A 19,163-nucleotide genomic window follows, 5' to 3' on the forward strand; every position below is an offset into this window, starting at 1 on the left:
TGATTCATGTATTCCATTACAAGGGAGGATATTAAAGATTTTCAAATGCATTTTTATATAGCCTTTTGTGTGGATTATATAATTTATATAATCTTATAAAGACTTGTGTATTTATACAAGTTAAGTAACTCTTATGTATTCATTTGGATTGGATTTTGGATGCTGTGATGTAATTTAAAGTAATATTTTTAATTAGTTTATTTGGGAGCTGAACACCAGTCGGTGCATTCCATAAAGGTAGTAAACACTTTCAGCTCATTATGACTTTGTCTATTTATACTGTCAACTTTCTTCTAAAGGATTGACAAAAAAAATCCTGAGGTAAACATCTGTCGCGTTTGATTCTGTCTCTACAGGATGCACCTGGGAGCGAGAGGGAGGCAGTTTGTATAACGTGAGAATGAGGTAACAACGTTTACACGGCGGCTCACACTCAATAACTTTCCACAACAGGGTATTAGATCTGAGACTTAGGAAATAATGTCTCTCCACTGAAAAATGGCACAAACAGCCTACTGTGAGCCTATATTTACATGAGAGGACAAACAAGTACAATTCTCAGTGCACTGTAACTCGCTCGCATGCAAAGCCGGCCACACTTCACCAGGCCTTGACATAGAAAGCCGCCCACTACACCAAACTGAAACAGATGTTTGGGAGTTGCATAACAGCTGAGGTCTTGCAGCTGTTTTGGGAAGAGAGCAAATGCCAAATCATCAGTGAATTTGCTCTGAACATTGTACCATTGAACAGTGTTTACACCAGGTTGTTTTGAACCAAGTCAAATACATATTTAATCGAGTTTGAGAGATTGCATTTGTAACAAAATATGCATGTTCCCGCCATACCTCAGAGAGGTATCATGGAATGTAATTGCAACAATATAACATTTTTAACAAAAAATAAGTGGTTATATTGTGAATATATATATTTTATTTAACATGTAAAAAATTTTTTGTTTGTTTAAGAAAAAAGTTGTGTCCCCCAAATTAATGTCTGTGGTGTTACAACAATGGATGTAGCCTCTTTAAGAAAAGGGAGAATTCTAATTCTAATTAGGCTACTTCCTGTGTGTAAAGGTCACTGCAGGTGCTGGATGATCTGAGGGGTGCATGGGAAGTACATTCTTTCTTATACATTTTCTTAAAATTAGCTAAATTTCTGACAATTTCATGTGTCGCACTTTATTAGTGTCTGTGGTGTTATGTTGATAACTTGCAAATCTGACACATTTTAACCAAAAAGTACCGATAAGTACATACTTATTAATATTTTCAAAATGTGATCTTGAAATCATCATGATGGCAGCCTCCATTTTAGAAAAGTCAAGTCAAGTCACCTTTATTTATATAGCGCTTTTACAATACAGATTGTGTCAAAGCACTTAACAGTATCAAATTGGAGGATAGAGTGTCAGTAATGTATAATGATAAGATTAAACACTCAATTTTCAATTTTCAGTTAAAGGCATTTCATTATTGAATTCAGAGATGTCATTGTCTAGCTCAGTCTGAATTTAGGCGTATGTGTCTGTGGTGTTACTGTCTTTCCTGGCAAAATGTTACTTCAGTTATTGGTAACACCATAGACATAAGTGGTTGTGTCACCAGTGTTTGTTCATTTTAAATGGATATAACATATTAAACTAATTTGAAATGCATAGCAATATATTTTATTAGAAAAAAACAAACAAGCATTTTTGCAAATTCTGCCTCTCATTTGGCACCCCAATTGAAGAATGACCCATTATTATTATTATTATTATTATTATAGTTCATTGGTTTAGTTATTTGCCAAAAGACATATGCATTATTACCCAATGAAATAACATTCTTAAAGTATGAATCTTCATATTCACAAACTTCACAAATAGTTAGTGATTTATATTTAATGTGTGGTTTGTCTATTCACTTTGGAATCAAATTGCCATATACTGTAGATGTTCAATACAATTCAAGGGATTTTAGTTTAACGGCATGAACAGGTATATCTTGTTTTTATTAGTGGCAATAAAATATTAATGAAACCTCAGATCTGAGTGCATTTGGATTCTGATATTTCCAGAAGTAATTTCCTTTTAAGCCTCCACCCATTTGCAAAAGGACCCAGTGGACACAACTCGCTAGATCTGCATAACCTTTGAATCTACTTTATTACCTTTTACCTTATCGGAACTTCTGCGGAAATACTAAAATCTGGGTCTTACGTAGATGTCTTACCCCAGGGACCTCTCAGAGGCTTGAGTTACACTGAGCGTGGCTTTCCTAAGGAGAGAAAGATGAGGGTTTCACACGCCAGCTCTGTTTTCTCATGCGTTGCCTCAAAGCCTCCTGGATTACTACAGCACAGTAGCCATTATGAACTTGCCTCTAGATCTATTAAACCCTCTCTTTACTCCACGTACAGTTTTAAATAGCCATTTTTACAATTAAGCGGAAAGCTCAAACGATGTATAGTTTTTAATCATGCACATGATGCAGAGCTCACTGAAGTCATTGACATTTACTGTATCTTTATATATATATATATGTAATTACCGGAAAGAATTTGATTATTCCTATAAAGAGATTTCATTGCATGTAATAAAATGTGAGCAGTGAGAGATGCCACTGCATTTTTGAATAGTAAATGTCAATCATAAACTACCATGCATGCTAAGGGGACAATATTGGGCTAAATAATTGCATCTTGAAGGCTTTATCTTCATGGACTTTGCTCCTGGTATAAAACACTTTATCTCAATCCTATATTAAGGCCAATGAAGATTGTGCCAATTTTACGTCGAAGTAGGAATTTTTATGGATATTAATAATCCGATGGCAACTTATCTAAAGTGTTACTGAGGTCATGAGCATTCATGTGAACTACCAGTGCAAACTCAAGTGTTTGCTTTGCAATGCATGCATAAATAAACTGTTCTCACCGTCGGGGCCTATTTTGCCTGGCTAAGTGTACATGATGTCCTTATTTTTAAGATTATTATATAAAATGAATGAATCTTACCCCTGGTATCAAACATTTGATCTCAAACCTATATTAAGGCCAATCAACATTTAAAGTTGGAATTTTTATAGATATTAAGAGTCTGATATCTGAAATGTTAAGAGGTTATATGGAGAAATGTCCTTGTCCTACATGAAGAAAAAGAAAAGACTTGAGCATCATATTTAGTGTAAACATAAGGTTTATTGCAATGTGCATTTTGCATCCATAAATTGTTAAAAAAAAAAAATACCATGGACACAACGAAGCAACAATACCCATGTTTCAAAAAGACTGCGGTCAAAACTTCTCCCTGTGAAAAGTTCCACATGGTCCTGTTGGCTTGTGAGTATTAGGCAAGTCTTTGGTAGTTAGAAAACACAAAGTTAATTCGAAAACATGTTGCCTTCTTCAGACACCATCGTGCCTGTTAATTGGTTGGCATAGAAGGTCAACAGAACAGATGTTCGACATGTCAGCAGAACATTTGCAGCAACATTATCCACCTCCGTTTCAGAACATTTCTCTTTACATCAGTCGCTAATTTACAGAACTATGCAAATGTATACAGATTTTCATTCCCACAATAAGAAAAAAATCATTTTTTTTTTACTCATAGCCCATATAAACAAGTTGATTTTGTTCCGTTTCAAAACACAAACAAGCAATAATCCCCATAAGCAGCAGGCCCCATCTGCAGAGATACAAGCGATGCTATACAAATCATATGGCGGGAGTCACCGCTGTGGACGAGAGGACCAGGGCTCCATACGGGTCCGTCTCAAACGTCCTTAACCACGGGAGCTAAAAAATAAAAATAAAAAGTCCACAGCACTAGGGATCAATGACATGGAGGGCATGAACGTGAGTCCCGTATAGCTTGCGTCAGGTGGGGCTGTGGGGGCGTCTCGCAGGGACGTGTACATTTCCTTGGCTTGACTTGGATAGGCCAAAGATGCGCTCTCGGCCAGCTCCATCAGGCAAACCCCTCTCCGTCTCTTCGTGAGAGGGACCAAGGGAAAGCAAGGCTGGGCCCCCTTCCTAACAAGGGGCACGTCAGTCCCGTTGTACAGTAACCTCGGACGTCTACATCACTCTCTCTTTTCCGTGTTAGTCCGAAGAGATTGTCAGATATTACTGAACTAGGCCACTTGTCGCAATGCTTTCATTTCAGGTCAGGTTTTCATCTGTACAGCCAGCTTCATCTTGAAGTTGCATATTTGGAGGTCCATTTCAGGTGAGAGCTGTGGCTCTGCCCGCCCCATGGCAGAGCCACTTATACAGCAGATCCCATGCTGTTGTACTGGTGCTCGCCGTCCTCGGAGCACCCCAGCTCCAGAGGCTCCAGGGGGAGGCTGGACTCTGAGGGCAGACGTGACTGAAACTTCTCCAGCTGCTCTGGGCTCGCCAGGTTCTTCAGCAGGCTGTTCTCACGCTCCAACTGGTTGTTCTTCTCTGCCAGTTCCTTGATCTGCTCTTTCAAGATCTCAACTTCCTCCCTGACTGCATACATTAAGTGATTCTTCACAAGATCCTATGAGGAAAAAAATATGAGAGAGTTGAGTTTCCATGATCACACCAAGACATCTGACTTTTAGATGCAATGCAACTGATCTGTTTGCACTCATGAATGGAGTAGAATGAGGCTAAGAACATAAATCCAAGTTTTACTCCTTGAATAGTCCAATGAAATAAACTACATGCTATTTTTTAGGGGTCCTGATCTCACCATCAGGGTCTGTTTTACAATACTGACCAGCTGACTGTACATTATGTTCCAATTATTCATTCATTTTACCATTTTTGAGGGGGAAAAGAAAATTAATCCAAGAATGAATGCATGTTGCTAATTTTCTACCTAAATGTTGCATTTTTTAATGTGAATCATGTTATTCAAATAGGCTATTGATTACCAAATATTTACATCTATTTTGAGTATGATTTATACACTGTAAGAGAGCAATCTTAATACATAAAGTTATGATTATTTGTACAAGATATTGTAGTTATGGTTCTGCACTTTAATTTACAGTTAAATATGAATAATTACAGAAAATAGACGGTAGTACTAATTGGTACTAAATGGTTACAGAGGTTACTAAGAGGATTAAATGGGATAAAATAAATACTTTAAAAAAAGAATCGGGATCTAAAAATAAATGCTCGTTTCTCTTTATTTTAGTTACATTTTCCAACATCCTAATCTACAGTCAACTTATTCAAATGTGGCTCTGGATGTTTACATCTATTGTGAGCATGATTTATATACTGAAAGACAGAGCAATCTTAATACATTAATAAATGACTGTTTAATTGTTATTTTTACTAAATATGGTATTATGGATCTGATTTTGCTACCTAGATAGTAATATTTAATACATTAATTTAAAAAAAAAACAAATAAATACGTTAAGACCTTTAGTAAAAAAATTGGTTACAGATGCTACTGGGAAGGTGAAATAGGGTAAAACAAAGACATGTTATAAACAAAAGGGTGCATGTATTGTTGTATGGTGACCTTTGACTTTTACTGCAGGTGGGCCAACAAAGCACAGGCAATAGAGGTAACTTAGATGCAGCAGCTCTAGAGCGTGCCACAGCTCTGGTTACAACCTACACAGAAACTAGACACTTTCCACTGCACTAATACAGTCTGAGCTCATTCTAGTAGGGATCTGATCATGATGTTAAAACAACTTACCATTGCTTGTTCGATCTTGTTGTCAATTGCCACAACGCTTGCGCCAGAGGCACTGCAAAAGACAAAGAAACAAGGTATTAGAACGCAGCTCAGGCACCGCAGTAGTAAACAAGCTCGTCTCAATCGAAGCGCGGTGAACCGAGCGAAGTCCGACATGCAGTTCCTACCGACTGTCAGAAATAAAACACCCTACAATCCCATAAAATCGGCCTACCTGTTGTCTAGTTTGACTGATACTACATCCCCTCCTAGGAAGGACGAGAAGAAGGAGATGGAGAAATTGTGCAGCTGATAGACCGCGAGCTCCATTGGCGTTTTGAACATCTCCGTGCTCATGTTGAGGACAAGACCCGTCTGAATAATACTTCTCGCCACGTTTGCGACTTGTTTGGACACGAGTTTAAGATCCTGGTTGTTTTGCTTCGTTGCTCTGTTGCGGTGCGCACAGAGAAGCCGGGCGCTATGAAAGGACTAGGAGCGGTTTCAGAGAAACACTGTCGGCTAATGATGCTATTTCTGCCGCAGCGGGGCTTTTATACTCGGCGCGGTGACGTCGCATGACGCATGCATATATTATTCAAATGAGGCTTGTGGCATAGATTTTCTTCCTGCCCTCTCACTGAACTCGCTCAAAGAACACACAGCATGCAACAGCAGCAGCAAGCCGCAGGACAAACCCTCAAAACACATCAACACAAACAAGGCACGCCATTAACAAGTGGCCGTTACTTGTTGCATCAGGTTTGATAAATGATACGTTTTGCCGAGTTATGACAAGCATTGTGAAATAGATAGTTCTCGACAAGGCATTTGTTTTGTGCAGGTACCACTGTCACTGAGGAACAACATGTTCCTATGAACTGAAAATCAGTTTATTACCGAGTAGCTGAAATTACACCTTCCAGGTCTCCGTAAGTTTACAGTTGACAGCTCATACACAAGACAGTTTGGGAAATGAGTTTAAACAATAGAATTTTCTCACAGTAGTACTTTTTCCACAGTGTTTAACTTCAGCCTTTAGTACCTCTAGTGGGCAAACTGGGTATAACAGATGTAAACACGTGCTCAACCTCAATGTCACTGATGCTTCAACACTTGGATATTAGTCAATAAGCTGGTGTTTGCACATTTTGCTCGTTCAGAATGTAAACAAACTAATTGTTAAACCGTCCATTAGTTTAGTTTTTAACATTAAAGCTCATACCAAAATCATGGCAACAGTTTTAGCTGGTAGCTATATTTTACAATGTTTTAAGACATAGAAAGCACCCCATAAAAATAAACAATAACATTTAGAATCCTTCTAATACCTGTTGTAGACTCAAAATGTAAGACTCTTAATTTAGGTTTTGTCCAATTTATAAACATGCACATCTTACAAAAAAATACTTTTTATTCACGCCATTTCAGATTTGTGAACAGAAAGAAGCGTTTTTGAATGGGTGTACAAGAATTCAAATGAATATACTTCTACCTCACTACAAATTATTTTAACTTTTAAAAAGTCTCAAAAATGTATGTATGCGTACGTTATGTATTAGGTAAAGTGGCATTAAAATAGGCTGTATAGATTATTAGCTATTTAAAGTTATGACATTATTTAAATTCATAATTATTATGAAAAATGCAAAACTGGAATCTCAAAGTTCTCTATCCCTCTTTCTTTCACTCAATATTGTTTTATGTCATTGGTGAATACTTTTAGGGAGGGTGTGTGCTAGCAACGTTATCCAAAGTTTCTGCAATGTTATGAAAATGCATTGTCGCAAAATGACATCCTAAGCACTTTATCAACTCTTTCACTACAATCTAGCATCTTTTCTTAGTGGAGTCTAGATCCCAGTGAAGCCCTTTGAAAGGTGACGTCTCAAAGTTGATCCACCTAATGAGATTTCAAAGAAAAGCTCAAATTAGCGACCGTAGTGCTGTCACTTTCCATTTCATGCAGAGTTAGTAATGCTGCCAGATTAGATTTTACAGGGACACCCCAGAAGGAAGTTAACATCTTCTCATTTGACAGATGCTGAACTCCTGGTGAGCTGTAGTCACGGTAATTGGCAAGCGCTTGTACAGTTTGTACTGTATGAAATGATAATTGTACCTCAGATGAAGGGGGGAAAGACCATGAAGTGCCCTCTTAATTTAAAGAAATATGTATCTTGCTGAGGGTCTGCAGATAATTAAGTGTCAACAGAACCTTCCTGTCCTGCAGATTTAGTGTAAGGTAATAGTATTCACTTTAGTGGCTTGACATGACAAAACGAGGACAGCCAGCCTCTCGAACACCGAGAAAACTGCATACATTACATTCCAGTAGAATTAGGATGTTATGTACTTAACTTGTTTTGGAATTGGAAAAAGTATGCATTAATAATTAATGGAATAATGCGTTGTTGTGATGCAGCGAGATGAGCAAACAGATGCTTCATTCAGCCGCCACTCCTAAAAAAAAAACTGCACATCACAGTAAACACAGATGTGCCATGGTACAGTATGTCTCCGTCTGTCACCATGGCCAGGGTGGGGATGTCCCAGACTCGCTCCGATAAACAAATCCTTTACACTGCTACTACACAGTCTGGAAACTTAAACGCTAATTATTTATACTTGAACCCCTAACGCTACAAGTTTAACTTAATTGACTAAAAACCCACAAAGCACACCTAACCATACTTGGTAAACTTGGTTAGCATTTGCATACGTAGGGACACACCAATAATTGCAACTAAGGAATGTGTGGAATGACACATTTTCAGTCTGTTAAGTTTGCATTCCGTGAATAGTTGCTGCTTATTAAGTCAAAAATGTAAATCTAGTTTACTTAGGAGGACAGCTTCAGAGAGACCTTCACCATACTTATGAATCAAATATGTAAATAACACCATCTACAGTGTTAACTTGACTTTGTATCCTACAAAAACAAGTTATGCAAGATGTGCATAACCCATCTGTAATTACTTTCTAACATGATCCACAACAGATGATAAATGCAGTCACGCACTTCGCTGACTAAAACGTAACGATTTTGGCAACTTGTAGACGAGCAGTATTCGCCTGTTTGAGTGGTTAAACGAGACTGAACTATCCTCACTCACGTTCACACCTTAACAATTAATCCGTCAGCTGTCAGTAGTAATGATACACTCACACAACTCCATCATTCTCACACTTACCGCCTGTCCCTCCTCTTAAATAGACTAGGTGAGTAGAGAGGTGGCAAACTCATGGCCGTTGCTTTATGAGAAAGTCACTTAACTGCAGACACAGCCTCAGATGCAACTTTGCGACTCCAGCAGTGTGGATGGAGTAAAAATGTCCCATTCTCTCAGCTGGATGGGAGGGAGGTGGACATACAATGATATTGTGTCTCTTTTTTTCCCCTTTTGTTCTCTGTCTGACTGTTCTCTGGAGACATATACCCAGAAATTCTGTTTTGCACACGGCAAGATTGATTAGTGACTCTTATTGCGACATGATTGAGAGCAGAATATTCAGAGGATGATAAATTATTCATGTAAACAAAATGACAATGCTGTACAAATGAAGTCTCACTGTTGCAATCTGGAATTTCCTAAAATATTCTTCTCAGATTATGTTAAATTCCCATCTAGATTTTTCCATGTCCATTTACGGTATGTGTTTTTAAAGTTTAAGTTCCCTTTTGTTGGAAGAGAACAGACATGATTCAACTTTTATGTATATAGCATGCGTATTTCTCAGCAGACAGCTTTGTTTTGTGCGTCTGATGGTCTGAAAGGACTCATGCATGACTGCAACAAAGCTGTACATGTAGCGTATGGCTGGGTGTTTGTCTACATAAAACATGTTGGTACAGGAGATGTGCATGCAATGTGTTATGTAAAACAAGATTAGGCATCCATTACTTTAATTCGCTGGATACATTTAATTGTCTAATTGCCTGAGTCAAGAACACATGAGTAATTCTTACAGGCATAATTCAGGTCAGCCTGTGGGCGAATAAGGCGTTTGTTTGTTGGCATCTGTAAGCTAAATAATTTTCATGTTCCAGAAGTAAAACCTTCCTTTTGAACATAGAGTAGTTTTTTTTTTTTTTTTTCTTTGCTTGTTTTTCCCTTGTCAGGATGGCTTCCCATGTATTGTACTTCCAGAGGAACCCTTGACTTGACCTGTTTGAGTGCCAGGTCCTGCCCTGAACAGCCAATAAGACAGGAATTTAGGCCACAAAGTTACAGAACATTTGTAGGACTTTTGAAAGCAACATTGAATGAGTGACTAGTGACTATTAAATATGTTTGAGCACTCAGAAGTTTGGAGTCAGTATTTATTTTATTTTTATTTATTTACATTAATCAAGTCTCTTTTGCTCACCAAGGCTGCATTTAATTGATCAAAAATACAGTAAAAAAAGGTAAAATTGTTAAATATTATTACAGTTTAAAATAACTGTTTTCTTTTTAATATTTTAATATTCTTAGTACTTTATTACTTCACATGTTGCATGATCCTTCAGAAATCATTATCAAATGCTGATTTGCTGCTCAAGAAATGTTTCTTATTATTATCAATGGTTAACACAGTTTTACTGCTTAATATTTTTGTGAAAAACATGATTTTTTTTTTCCAGGATTCTTTGATTAATAAAAGTTCAAAAGAAGAGCATTTATTTGAAGTATCAAATACTTTTTGTAGCATTATAAATGTCTTTACTGTCACGTTTAATTGAATGCATCCTTGCTGAGTAAAAGTTATTTCTTTTTAAATAAATGCATAATCTAAAATCCAAATAATCTTGACCCCAAACTTTTGATTGGTAGCATCGGTTTGATTGCAGTCCTGTGCAATGCTCGTGAATGCACGTTCCCACTGGCATGGGATGAAATGAGGTGCAAAACAAGTCATTACATCACTCAAGCTCTCAGTTTCGTGCATTGGCTGACTAAGCAATTATGAACGGTCAGAATGTCATTGGCACTATTATCATTGTGCATGGAGGAGCTGCTTACATAAGACCACATTTGAACAGTTATAAAACCACCTGTAATCATACAGCAAGTATTAGCAGGTGTTTGTACCTTTACAGCCCAGGTGTGTCACAAATCCGACCCTCTTTGTTGCTTTGTTATCTGTCTAGACAAGACTCAGTGAGGACTGCAGTGCCTATGGGTTATACTAACATCTCTGTGGTTACTCTGTTTCCATTGGGCCTCATGGAAATTCTGCGCAGTCTCTACTAAAGATCTAATTATTTTCATGACAGAAAGCCCGAGTCTGTAATACGTTGAGTCAGCCACTTGAGGCAGTTGCGGACATTCAGTGCCCCTATTCCTGCTGGATATTTGCACATGCTTGAGTTCTGTGTCAGCTCATCTGTCTGTACCCACTAAAGAGAATCTACTGCCCTCTCCTGTTTTATGGGCTTGCATTTATTTATTTATTTATTTTCAGATTCACAAGGAACAACAATGCTGGGCTCATCCTGCATTACTAAAATATTGGTATAGATGCATATAATTTACTCATGTAATGATATTACTCCAGTTATCAGTGTCACATGATCCTTTAAAAATCTTTCTAATATGCTGATTTTAAACTGTAGTGTTTTAGCTACAGTTAAATATTATGTAACGAAATGTAATTTGATTCTCTTGAATGCGCATTGCAAAATGTTATGGAAATGATTTGTCAGTTCCATGTCTCCATTTTCAAATTGCATCAGTCTGACTAATGCATGGAAAGTGCATGTTAAAGTATGAAATGCAGGAGTAACACATGAATTAGGGGAGAGAAAGGATCAGTTATGTCAGTCTTTCTCTAAATGCGAGTGTTGATGACAGAAAACTGGTGTTAAAGGTAAAGTCACTAAATAAAATTCCTAAAATCCTGAACACTCCCCCATCTTTCGTCAAACACATAGTCCTGCCCTGAAGTCATGCCACTGGATAAGCCAATGATTCTGTGTCGGTCTGGGGTGCATAGTATGATGCATTGTTGGAGAAACAAACTGGCTAGTCACGACTGCTTCCAAAACATGTTTATTGCCGTAAATCTATGAATACTATTGTCCCAGCAATAAACTACAGTATTTAACACTGACTGACAAAATGTTCAAGCAGATGGTGTCCTTTACACAAAATGTGCAAGATGTGAGCTCAAATCAAAGTGGAAGAAATTTTGGTCCAACAAAAATGGCTGTTCTGCACAGTTTGTGCAGTTTTCAAATCACTCTAATTAGTCTGTCATAGATATTCAGGCAACAAAAGGAGAGAGCACTCTGACGTAAGTCATCATTATCGTTATTAATATAATCATCATGACCTCAGAACATTAGTCCCAAGGTTACATTGAATAAAACCTCCATTTCCATTCATGCATTTACAAATGTGTAAATATGAGCAGTCTCCGTTGAGATACGTTGAAACAGTCAATGGATCACTCTTCAGCTCTGTACGGTATGTACCAATTATCCACGTGTTCAAGCGGCCCCTGCTGTGCAGACATGAAAAGAGATCGCTCCAGATGTGGCTGTACTTCTGCACACACTCTTAATTAATAATGCATTGTTTTGTGCAGAGAGCAGTCAGAGCGCTTTACTCTTGCACGGCTGCTCACAGGTCATACTAATCAATGCCTCTCGCTGGGCTGTGACCTCCCACGGACTAGGCAACGAGGAAGAGCACCTTCTCTTAGAAAGTGGGTCTTGTGTGCCCCAGAAGGCTTATGCAACCAATCTGCAGCCAGGTCATAAAGTCATTGTCAATGCAGCAGTTCTTGTACAGCAGTGAAATCATAAAAATGTATCAATATAAGGCTTCTGTATATGTTCCGTCAATGTTTTTTCCACCATCAGTGGTTTTCCACGTATTCAAAATAATTACTAGAATTAAAGTCAGCATTGATATCATCATTCTAAATGCACAGTCAACCTTTTCCTATCAATGGTTTTCCATGCATTCAAAATAATTAGTAATATTGAAGTCAGCATTGACGTCATCATTGTAATTGTACTGTCTACAATAAAAACTTGTTTTAGGTTTTCAGTTTCATGTGATATTACTCTAAAGTTGCGCTCACAGAAAAACATGTGTATGTTTTTAAATCGTATATAATTAAATTAATTTTATATTAAATAGATTTTTGATATAAATTGAATATAAATATAATTATATATATATATATATATATATATATATATATATATATATATAAATTGAACAACAGTGTCAGTAAAGACATATAATGTTACAAAAGTTTCTATTTCAAGTAAATGCTGTTCCTCAGTCTTCAAAAAATGTATCACCGTCTCCCCAAAAAATATTAAGCAGTACAGCTGTTTTCAGCATTGATAATAATAAGAAATATTTCTTAAGAAAATCAGCATATTAGAATGATTTTTGAGGGATCATGTTACACTGAAGACTGGAGTTATGATGCTGAAAATTTAACTTGAATTAATCACATTTTAAAATATATTACAATAGAAAATAGTTCATTTAAATTGTTAAAATATTTCACAATATTACTGTTTTTACTGTATTTCTCCTTGAATAAAAGCAGCCTTGATGAGTAGAAGTGACTTTCAAAAACATTACAGACCCCAAACTTTTGAATGGTCATCTTCATCATCAGTCATAATCTCACTAAACTAAGCATTATTTGTTTGTAAAGCTCTTGAAGAGGCGAGAGCTGTAGAAAGTGTCTGATGGTGGTCTGACGTGAGCCACAGAGACTTCCCTGCCTGCAAAGTGGCAGCAATACAAGTGAAGCTCCAGTGTTCTGGCCTCAGAAGATAAGTGGACATGCCAGGAGGAGGGTGGAGCATAAGGCATCTGATGTCAGAGCGCGGTCATTACATCCGCTTTAACGTAGATCAGCTGGCATCGACACAATGTGCAGAGCCTGGCAACGGGCCTCCTGCTAAATCCATTCATTAGTACATCTCATCTCAACTGAAAACAAAACGTGTGTGTGTGTGTGTGTAGAGCGGTACTAATTTATTTTATCAGGTACGCTTCAGTGTCTGTTGGCTAGGGAAGTGCCTGTTTGTATTCTCTGTGACCAATGAGGCTTGAGAACAAAAGTAAATCAATTTAAAACATAATTGTGTTAACCTGTGCAATAAAAGGGCACCATTAATCATCCAAAGCGTCTGTATTCATTAAATGAGTACTAAGAACAATCATTCTTTATTTACTTTCTTGCATCGTGTATTATCTGCACTGAAAGAATTTGTCCTCTAAATCATATGATGTTGTCATCGGATGGTTTCCAAAGACAACACAGACAAAATGCCTTTGACACAATTGAACCATAAACCTTAAGGCAAACAACAGGAGCAAAGGTCAAGAAATAGCATTATCTCGCACACATGTTGTCATCACAGCACATTTGAAGATATACACAAACAGACAAGAAATCCACACAAAATCCTCTCCCTCTCAGTCTATATCAGGCCGGATGAGATCCATGTGTTGGCTGGATAAAGCTGGCAGCCAGGCAGGAAAGATTTACAGCTCCTGGGCCGCCTCAAACTCACTGCCCCAAACTCATTCCTCTGTCTTCATCATGAATGGATCCTAGCTAAGAAAGGAATTTCCCAGAAATAGGGTAACCTTGTTCACCTTGAGCCATAACCGCCGCCTACGCCTGAGCACTGGTGTTTGTGTACTTACAGTTATGTATGTGCATTCAAGCAATTACCTCTGCAGAATGAAAATGTGTTATCTTGAGGCTTTGTACATTCTTAATCTCCTCTGCACAAAAGGATTAAATCGTTTAAAGGTATGAACTGAAAGATGATATATGTGCAGGTAGCAGAGGCGGTGACGTAAAAGCTCTAATCAAACTCAACCAACCGGACAGAAATATGAAGGTCAACTAAACGGTGCAGAGATGTTTTTATCTGATGTGCAGGCTTTGTTACACGTAGGCAGTGTTTGAGCCAATTAGCTGTCAGCATATCTCCAAAACAATCTAGAAGCCTAGTCAGACTTGAGAAAGTTGTCCAAAAAATGGTGATATGCTGGCATGCAGCCACTTTTGCAGAAACACGCGATGTTCAGAGCAGTCAGGGGAGGTGGAGGCCATACGCTGCTATGCAAAAGCATGTTACAAGGCTTCTGAACTTCGATGAGGTCGACTATCGGCCTCAGATGATCTTAGGTTATCTAACGTACATCGGTGGGAATTAATTATGCAAATTAGGTAATGTTGCACAAACACCCACCAATTAGTCCTGAATGCATTTTACACGGTGCAATTTCCAATCTTGCACGTAGCAGACTAACACAACTGCCACTGTATAGAACTGAGATGGAGGCAACTCAATTGACTTTATACAGTTCAGATAGTGTGCTTGACTACATCGGATTGCAGATTGCAGTTATTGAATAACACACAGATTTTTAGAGCGTGCAAACGTGACACAACTGTTCATTTGCGCCATAATGTGCCAACAGTGTGTGTTGAAAGACTGTATCGGCATGCAACAGTTTGACTCTACTCTGCAAACTCCACATACTGAGATTGAAACGGATCAGTGTTGTCAAGAATGTCTTTCGAGACATTGTTTGCAGTTCTTAGTCACTGTAAAAACAAGGCAGTTAAAGAAAGCTTGTTTCAATCTAATGCAAATACAAAGGGTATACAAGCAAGTTCGGTGTATTTGTGCACAGTTTTACTTTCTCTCTCTCTAAGTCACTGTCCATGATTATTTCATTTTATTCAAAATAAAAGATATTATTAGATATTATAAAAAAAAATATGACTTGATAGGAGTGATTAGCTCCAATATATGGCTCAACGCTAAAGATCAGAAGCGGTGAAGGAGCTCCTGTTCATATGTCACTATACTATACTAAACATACTATATGTTTACAGAAACTGATATATCTATATCTGTATTTAAAATACCACTTTATTATTTTCAGATATGCAGGCACACAGACATGGTTTTACATAACAGTGAACCGAGTCAACTGCCACACCCAGAGTAATGCAGAAGTGCAGAGGGCCATTTTAAAACACCAGCTGCACCTAGATTTGTTCTGTTTCGAGTTCTTTTTAAATGTATTAATTATATGTGTTTTAACATTAACCCATTGTTTTTTCTCAGTGCATACCCAACATAAAATAAGACTTGGCCGATTCACTTCCTTGATGCATGTTCCTGGTGTTATTGTGAATGATTCATCCATGCAAGGTATTCTTCATAAAACCAGTCCTTGTAATCATTAATCAAAAGGAAATAACCTGCTCCTTCTCTGAGACAACTTTCCTTTTCTTCTGAAAACACTTCGTTACAGAGCCTTCAAAGGGACACAGTGGAGGAAAAAATACTGTATGAGATGGAGGAAAAATCATAATTAAATGTTTTTGCACTCACTCACAAAACTTACATTTCCCAAGAAACATTGCATTCGCTTGCAAAACATTTGGGTTCTCTATTCTCTAAGTACTGCATTCCCTAAAGAAACTTTCTCACAAAAGCATTTAAATACAGTTGTTATTGTATCATCCCATCATTTTCTCGAGGGAGTGAATGCGAAGTTTCTAAGGGAACACAAACATTTTGCAAGTGAATGCAAAAGCATTAAAATATAATTCTTTCTTCCATCTCGTTTTTCCCCACAAATATTTCCCTTTAGACTTACTATTAGCTATGGGCTATTAGATCATTTAGGCATTCACAAAGGCAAGAATAAATAAATAAATAAAATCAAGTCCCACCCATTTTTCCTCCCTGAATATGCTGTTTAACAAAAACGAATCCATATGAACCAAGCAGTTTAGTTTAAATTACTTTACATGATGAAAAGATTTAATTTAAGCTTTTAATCACATATTTGCATTGATAAGTGCACATAAACAGAAGCTCAACTGTACTTGATGTGCAAGAACAAACCTCATTGGTTCTTTTCGAAGATTGAACCTCATTGGTTCTCACACGTCAAGCAAGCATGCTTGCTGTAACTGATGTGTGCACTGATTAATGTTTATATGTGAATAAAAAACTAAATTAAATCTGTTAATCATATAAAGTGACTGAGTCTCTTCCGAAAATTTGGACTAAACCACTCAGTTCATATGAATTTGTTTTATGATCTCTTTATGAACTTTTAAGGCATCAAAGCGATAAGTTGCAAGGACTGTAAATGGAGGGACATGAATCTCTTAGATTTCATTAAAAATATCTCCATTTGTATTTCCGAAGATGAACAAAAGTCTTACGTGTTTGAAACAACCTGAGGGTGAATGTTTGGGTGAACTAGCCCTTTAACATTTTCCTGGAGTGATTTGGTAATAATCTCGCAAAGCACACAATGACAGCCCAACCATGGGACAAAAACGCATCTGGAGAGCTCAAGGACTGGAATTAAAGCTATAAAATGACAAAGACAGAACCTCAAGTCAAACAGCAGACTGCAATATAGCTGTTATTTCAGAAATCTGCTCCAACACCTTCAGCTGCCCTAAAAACATTCCTTATGTTTGGAGTTGCACAGTCTATGCCAGATTGTTAATGTCAAACACTTCAGCAATTGTCTACATACTAAGCTCATCCCGTCTGCACTTTTGCTTATGCCCCTCCCTGCTCTGTGCTTTGCATGTCTGCAAGTGTTTGCCTGTTGTCTGGCTCAGGCGCTATTTCTGGCATGAGCGAAGGTGTTTGGTGTGACACTGACAGTACCTGCAGGGTTATAACAAGGTGAGTCACTTCTACCTGGATACCTTCACCCTGTTGTTTGTTATGAAGCGCTTTAACCGGTGTGCCGCTCTCTGTTGCTAAACAAAACTCTCTTCACTGTCCTCACAACACCCTGGAAAACATTCATCTCGCTTCTTCTGACTGTGGGGGAGCCTTTAAGGCCAGACTCACTTCAAACGGCCCTGTGACATAAACATGGTCACCAGCAGGTTCTCAGAAACTCTGCCCAAGTAAACAGACCAAAGGAAGAGACTCTACATGACCCTCAAATGAGAACAACAAGGAAGCTGGTTGACATGGGCCCTATTATTAGACACTCCGTGATAGACACTGGCATGGAAGTTGTGGTTTTTGCCGTGCAAGACCCTGACTACTCTTTTTGCTCTATTGAAAACAAAGTGGAAGCACCTAAATGTGTTTTCCTGCAGTTTTTCACATTCAAAGACAACTTGAAATCAAAACTGATACTGTTTACTCTTTATAATAGAGACATTCCTAGTCCTGTTGTGAAAGATTCTTTACTGCATGTCATTCCAAGTTTTTTTTTTTTTTTTTTTGGCCAAAAATAATAGCTTAGTCTGTCTCTTAAACAATAGCAAAAGTATTGTTTTTTCCATGCTCTGGTCACTTTTAAGATTTTGGGCTATTTTGATAACATAAGATGTCTTCTTTTAGACTAGAACGACATATAAAATAAAAACATCTAAAATACACGTGTTTATTTCATTACACTTGTATATTGATGTCTGTAGTTTCCAAATACAACATATATTTTCTCAAAAAGATATGCACCAAACTTTTTTCCTGTACGTTTTATTCCTATATTCCTAATTTTACAAAAAGCCTTGGTCATATATAATTCGCCCATATTTTATTTTATTTTATTTTATTATTTTCTTTTATTTTATTTTATTTTATTTTATTTTATTTTATTTTATTTTATTTTATTTTATTTTATTTTATTTTATTTTATTTTATTTTATTTTATTTTTGTTTTGTTTTGTTTTGTTTTGTTTTGTTTTAAACAATGCATTTTGAACCTGAATTTATCCAATATTTAGATTTCTGTTCTGTTTCTGCTGTTATACAAAACAATCTGTTTATGTACTGTGATACTGACTAGCAAAGCACTTTTTTTATTATTAGGGATGGCACAATTCTGATATGTAATACTCATTTTTAAAGATCTTATCATATAAAAGTTCTTATTCTGGAGTTTTGCTATCTGAATATCCAGTTTGACTTGGAAATGTCACATTGCGGAAGTAAAAAGAGTTAAAAATGGGCAAAGTGTTCTTTATTTTGCCATTGTTGTTGTTACTACTACTCTTTAAGAGCTGATGTCGTGATTAATCTTTTGAAGTGTGGGTGGCACAAATATAGTTCTCTTCTGATTCGTGCTAGTATATAATTTGTCAAGGTCTAAACGGACGTGTGATGTAATCTAACGTACAATTTATCTGAAGGATGTCCTGTGTCTCTTTCAGATCTGGATGACTATGAGTGGTAGAAAGACAGAGAGTGAGAGAGACGGAGAGTGCACACAGAAACAGGGAAATAAAAAAAAAATGAGGAAGAGAAAGAGGTGGGGTGGGAGGGCTTTCACAGCTGTTGTTCTGCTATGTTTCCTCTGATAGTGAACTTGGCTGTACTCCCAGTTCTTTAGGTAAAAGATTCAAAACACAATTACCTTCAACGCCTTTTTATGAAAAGACAAGGTGGAAGTATGCAAAGCAACACTCATTCTGGATTTCCACCAATATATTTTATTATAATTTTTTCACTCAAATCTGT

General features: G+C 37.2%; 1 protein-coding gene across 2 annotated transcripts in view; it reads right to left on the bottom strand.

Annotated features, from left to right (window-relative positions):
• Positions 1–3,166: 3,166 nt before the first annotated feature.
• tsc22d3 (TSC22 domain family, member 3) overlaps positions 3,167–19,163 on the bottom strand; it is a 33,434-nt gene continuing 17,437 nt past the window's right edge. Inside the window, exons 1-3 of one of the 2 annotated variants that reach the window (XM_058797428.1) lie at positions 5,898–7,407; positions 5,684–5,735; positions 3,167–4,516 (exon numbers count right to left, since the gene is read on the bottom strand). In XM_058797428.1, coding sequence (XP_058653411.1) covers positions 4,259–4,516; positions 5,684–5,735; positions 5,898–6,019 — 432 coding nt within the window. In that variant the 5' untranslated portion in view covers positions 6,020–7,407 and the 3' untranslated portion in view covers positions 3,167–4,258. Of the gene's footprint in view, positions 4,517–5,683; positions 5,736–5,897; positions 7,408–19,163 lie in introns of those variants that run through there. The other variant, XM_058797427.1, reaches the window with a different exon arrangement.

This window comes from Onychostoma macrolepis, chromosome 14 (genome assembly GCF_012432095.1).
Source record: "Onychostoma macrolepis isolate SWU-2019 chromosome 14, ASM1243209v1, whole genome shotgun sequence".
NCBI lineage: Eukaryota > Metazoa > Chordata > Actinopteri > Cypriniformes > Cyprinidae > Onychostoma > Onychostoma macrolepis.